At 45.4% G+C, this 6,000-nt stretch overlaps 1 protein-coding gene across 1 annotated transcript in view; it reads right to left on the minus strand.

Annotated features, from left to right (window-relative positions):
- Msra (methionine sulfoxide reductase A) overlaps positions 1–4,561 on the minus strand; it is a 324,774-nt gene extending 320,213 nt beyond the window's left edge. Inside the window, exon 1 of the mRNA XM_021182154.2 lies at positions 4,236–4,561. Coding sequence (XP_021037813.1) covers positions 4,236–4,371 — 136 coding nt within the window. The 5' untranslated portion in view covers positions 4,372–4,561. The remainder of the gene's footprint in view (positions 1–4,235) is intronic.
- Positions 4,562–6,000: the final 1,439 nt, after the last annotated feature.

Below are 6,000 nucleotides of genomic sequence, written 5' to 3' on the forward strand. Positions count from 1 at the left end.
GCCAGGCAAATTTTGAAGAAAGAGTAAAACAAGGAAGAGTGGGAAATACAACACTTTACCTATGCAAGCATTTAATGAAGAAATAAATCAAAAGATCAGAGTGGAAATCCACAAGGATATGATCACGTGGGCGACCGCAGAGGCGGAACACTGAATCCTGTCAGGCAGAAGATGGGCTCCGTGGGGGCCTGGTGGGAAAAGAGGCAGGGGAGGGAGGTAAAGATCAGAAGGTGGGAGGTGGGAAATGCCTTTCCCCAGCGGGGGCGGCAGGGAAACAGAAGGTTCTGGAAGAGAGCGTAAAACAATCTAAGAGCTCTGGGCAGGATGCGAGAAGAAAAATAACAGTTCTGCGTCCTACAATTTAGAAATTAATCACACACTAGGGAATTTTTTTTTAAAAGAAGAACAGCTTCCTATCGTTTTCTTTTTAAAAAATCTATGTACACCAGTCACATAAAAGAAACACATAATGCCTTCTACACCACAGTGGAAGGAATCCGTCCCCAAAGGTCCTTCCTTTGTATAAATCATGCCACCACAATCGACGCTTCAATAAAAATGAATATTTATGAAATGTAAAATGACTTGGATTAACTTATTCCAATTTCACCCTCTAAATTTAGAGGTTTTTTTTTTAAATCACGCCAAAATGTAGATTTTGATTACAAAAGCAAGTTGGGGGAATATATATACTTGACAAGAAAAAGAGAGCAATTTTTTTTTTCAAGTTGAAGTATGACAAAGGATGACAGAAAGGTGGCTGGTTGGCTAAAAACAGCAGAGACCATTTTCAAAGTAGCTGTTTAATTCAACAACAAAGCCACATTAGACAAAGCAAGTTGTTTAAAACAACACAAAGTGTAAAGCCGAAACAACCAACCATCCGCATCTCATGGCACAGCCCAAATCCAGCCTTTCCTTTCTTGGCTCCCCCTCCCAAGCTTCCTCAGGCGTACAGACTGTTAGCTTGCGCCTTGTCCACGCAGGAGGCAGTACACTAACCTGACCTGGCCTTTGCGCTCCTGCGTCCTGGCAATCTCTCTGTCCCTAGAGATGCCCCATCTTTTCTGCCTGCGTGCTGCACCCTTGAGGCTGACCCATCACTCATTTAACTAGTCCCTGTTGATGGGCACCTGTGACGCTTCCAATCTCCCTGCTGCAGATGAAGCTCCAGCCAACAGCCTGGTGCAGTCCTCATTTGGCGTGTGTGTGCGCAAATCTGGAAGGCAAATTCCCAGAAAGTGAATTCCTGAGTTCGAAGGTAAATGTGCATTTAAATTTTTGGTAGATGCAGCCAAATTCCCTTCCATAAGAGTGGAGCCGGCTGACACCATCTAACAACACACAAGAGTGCATGCCTGCCTCTCTCTCTCTCTCTCTCTCTCTCTCTCTCTCTCTCCTTCTCTCTCTCTCTCTCTTCCCCGACAGAATGGATCATTGTTTCTGGATTTTTGCCAGTCTGAAAAAGGAAAACTGGTATTTGCATTTCCTCACTGAGTGAACTTGAACATTTTTATATGTTTAAAAATCAACTATACTTTCTTTGGGGACAAAGTGTTCAAAACCCCTGCCTGATTTGTACTCTCTGCAGCACTTTTCTTACAAAATTCTAGAAGCTTCTAATCTAACGGGGAAACTAGTCCTTGCCTTTTGGTACATGCTGCTGTGCCCTAGGCTGTTTTCTAACTTTGCTTGTGGGTTTTTTTGTAATTATTTTAATGTGTATGAGTGTTTTATCTATATGTAAGTCTGTGCACTGTGTACATGCAGTGCCCCCAGATGCCAGAAGAAGGTGTCAGATCCCTTGGAACTGAAGTTTTAAGTGAGTCACCATGTAAGTGCTGGGAACTTAACTCAGGTTCACTGGAAGAACAGCAAGTGCTCTTAATTACTGAGCCATCTCTCTGGCCCCACACAGACTTTTAATTAATCTAGTTACCAGTCTCTTGATTTTCTAGCTGTGGATGCAAAGGCCTTCCTCACACTACAATTACTTCCCATACTCAATTCTTTTTTTTTGCTCTTAACTGAAGAGAACACGGGTGGAATTATATGCTGGTAATCCTGGCATTCAGGAGACCACAGCAAAAACTACTCAAAGCCAGGATGTGTTACACAGTGAGTTCAAAACCAACCTGGGATGTACATTAAAACTATATCAAAAGCAACATATATGCATGCATTCTTACATATAACATGGGAAGAGTGGTTATATCAGAAACTCTAGAACATAGTGCTTCTACCAGCCCAACTGTGTGCTACCATGTAAGCAGGAACCAGTCACGCAAGCCTGCTCATGTTTCCATCCATTCGAGGTGGCCCAGAGGAAAGAAACATTAAAAAGCCTTGAAGGTTTGAATCTTGTCTTCTTGCAGAATGTAAATCTGCCACCAGGCTGTAGCTGATAAAAGGGTACAGCCATCTTAGAGAATACAAAGAGGGAAAGTCTGAAGCTGAGATGACAGGTGTAGCTCCGAAAGCATCTGATGACAGTGCATGGCTGGGACTAGGCAAAGCAATTCTAAACAGATGGGCCTTGTCACCTAAGAGGGGGCTCCACTGGCCACAGGGCTCTTGAGAGAATGGGGTACAGATAACAACAAGACTCAATAGATGATATAGAGACATGAGGAGAGCAGAGGCTGCAATAGAGAAGGATACAACTTTCCAACTAGGAAATATAAAGACTTTCATAATTCAACATGGTCACCAAAACTTAAAAGACGTAGTGAGGCACAGTGTTGCTGGAACCAAAGGCAACCCTAAGCAACTTCTCTAGCTTCCCTTCTCTCAGTTACTTTAGATCCCTCCGTACCAGAGACCCTCCAGCCTGCCATGTGACTGGGCGACAGGACACAAGATGGCCTGCCCATGCTCCTCTTATACTTGACTTTTAAAAAATCATTAAGTTTGGAGGCTGTGCAGCTGTGTAACCTATCAGAAGTCTCCCTCCATCTCTGCTGCAGATAACCCCTGGGACATGTCTGTGGCTTTCACTGTATTTATGGTTCAAAGGAAATTCAGCGTGGAAAACTCCATGTTGTATTCAACTGTATTTCTACTTTGCACTCGAGGAATGTTTGTTTGAACTGAGCAGCACGAGGTTAATGGCTTAGCAAAATCTCCTAGCCTCTCCTCTCCCCTTTCAAGTCTGAAGAGATCAAGATAAGATATTTCCACTGTCCACAGAAGTATCCAGTAGCCTTGTGATTACAGGTCAGTTCAACGGATCGCCGGCCTCCAAACTAGAAAGATACCTAGAGGCCTACAATTTGTCAGCTCCTGCCCTAAACCCCTCTCCTCAACCCTCTCTGCCTAAAGATAAATGGAGCCTGAAAAAAAACAGTTTACCTGGCCACCTTCTTCTGGTTTTGCTAACTTACCAAATAAATCGGTCTCTTTGTCCCCACTCTTTCTAAAATATTCACATCCCTTTCCAAGTGGAAAGCACATGAACTTGGATTCTGTACTGGGAACTGTGAGAGCTTTTCAGGGATGAATACTCTCAAGAGTGGGAGCTAGAAGCATTACAATAGGGCTGACAAGGTAAAAGGTCAACAAGAGCTACAATCTGAATTCAACCCCTGGGTCCTATGTGGTGCAAGGAGAAAACTGGGTCAGTCACACAGGTAATCAGCTGATCTTCTCATGTGCGCCTGGAGTTTACGGGGGGGGGGGGGCACGCACAGACACCTCTTAGAGACTGCATCCATAACACATGGAGTTTCTGCAAACGGGGGAGACAACCCAGCATGCCCTTGAAATAACTACAAACTGGGGAGGGTTCTTGCAACCAGCTCTGGCCGAATATTACACTTCAAAACCTAAGTTCCCAACGTTGTTAGGTCTGCCTCCAGCGCTTCCGTGAACAGGCACAGCTAGACGCTCCTAGAGGCCCAGGTGAGAAGGAAGACTAAGGTTGGGCTCCCACCAGACTCCACCATCCCCAAATACGGAGCTGCAGACTTGCATATGGGCTGGGTCGATCCCAACGCTAGAGTCTTTCAGAGCGAGACTCAAACAAAGAGAAGCACGCAGGCAGGAGACTGCCCAGCTGAGCTCCCGCCCCTCCCGGGCTGGGGGGGCGGGAGAACTGGGGGTGGGGGGGGGGCTCGCTGCTTCTTTGCGCACGCGTAGACTCCCACCTGGGACCCACCCGCGGTCCCGCACGTCTTCTTCCGGGAGGGCAATGTGCGCAGGCTCCACGCGCATGCTCAGCAGCCGTGCCACCTTACCTGCTACGGGGATCGGCTCGGTGCGTCCCGGCAAGGCTTCCTCTGCGGAGATGACTTTCGAAGCAGAGTCGCCCATCCTCCGTACTGGGATGGAGCTAGAGAGGAGCTGGAGAGCCCTTCTAGAGCCGGAGAGCATGGGCGGCGTGTCCGTCTCGCGGGGCAGACCTCCAGGCCTGGCTGTCTCTGAGGGACAAAGTTCCCAGAGTACGTGAAGCCGCGCGGGCCAAAATTGATGCTGGCTGGGCGCCACCGCGGGAGGTCAGAGTTGCTGCCGTTTCCCCACCTCCGCAGCCAGGGTTCCGGTTGCGATGTACTCACTCAACCACAAAGTAGAAAAGGGAAATCAATGTGTGTGCATAAAAAGGCAGCGAGCTAGAAGAAAGGCAGGATGGCTAGATGGACAGCTAGGAAATTTGTCTGTTTCTATCGGAACCATCTTGATAAGTCACATCGATCCAAAGTGAAACCAAAGCACAATTCTCAACACCACAATGGATCAAGTACTCAACATGAAATATAAATATATAGTGTGCGTACGTGTATAAATGTATAAATACATTCTTCAGCGCATCTCACAGCCCATAAAGTAAACAATGCAGGCACAAATACATTGTTAAACGCTTTATGTGAATGAAGTTAATGGTGAAGTTGGACCAGGCTGACTTCTGAAATTATGAGAGAATATTCCTAAACTGAATCTCCAGCCTTAATCATTAGTGGCTAGGACCAGATGCGTGATTTCAGAGGTCCTGTATGAGATTTTGATTTACACACTGCCAAAATGGGCGGGTAGACTCACACGAAGGAAGGAACTGAGGATTAGCGCCTACAGGGATTTGAAGCTTTGAAGCTAAGCTTCTCCGTGGGTTTAGTTACCACTTTGTGTTCATGTGGGACTGTAATATAAGGACTAGGATTAGCGTACTGCATAGAATGTTGCCAGACACACAACGTTAAACAGATTAAGGTGTTTGTCTTATAATGTAAAAGTCTCCTGGGCCAACTGGTTCTCAACAGTTTACTTGCGGCTTGCTTTTGCTGTGACATTATGCCAAGCAGGTTCTTTCTACGAGGCCTTGCCTGAAACCATCCCAAGATCCAAGATGTCCCGTCCAGGCTTGAAGAGGGCCTGGTCACTAAAGAAAAAAAAATGTGTCAAAAAAATTGTACTTATAATTTACTGCCCTTTGATACACAGTGACTTGCTTTTTCTGTTTTGTGGTTGACAGAACATGGGTCATGCAAGAAAAACTTCATAACTAAATACTGTGTAATGGAAGAATTTGTAATGTTAAGGGAAACTGCTTGTGTAATGTTAGGTACCCCAGAACCACACACACACACACACACACACACACACACACACACAATTTCTACTTACCTACCAAGGGGAAATGAGTTTAAAAAAATAAAGTAAAGGCATTGTTTAGAGTTTTTATTATTCAGAGTAGTGGACCTCTTACTAAAGTTTCTTCCCTGCCTTGTGGTCCTAGAAATCCAACTCAGAACACCAAGCTTGGTGGCAGGCACCTTTACCTCTCTGGCCCCACTTTAAACATTTTGAGGGTTCTGTGTACACTGTTTAAATGCTTTCAATGATCCTAATTGTTGTACTATACTCATGCAAGCATTTTGAAAGAAAGAAGCATCTCAATGTCTTTAAAGTTTCCTTCATACAAGTTTAACCTTATTTAACAAACTAGCTGGTGTTGGCTGAGCTGTTTCCCAGCTTGTTTGTTGGTTACAAAGTCTCTCTTGGTAGCCC

This window comes from Mus caroli, chromosome 14 (genome assembly GCF_900094665.2).
Source record: "Mus caroli chromosome 14, CAROLI_EIJ_v1.1, whole genome shotgun sequence".
NCBI classification, from domain to species: domain Eukaryota; kingdom Metazoa; phylum Chordata; class Mammalia; order Rodentia; family Muridae; genus Mus; species Mus caroli.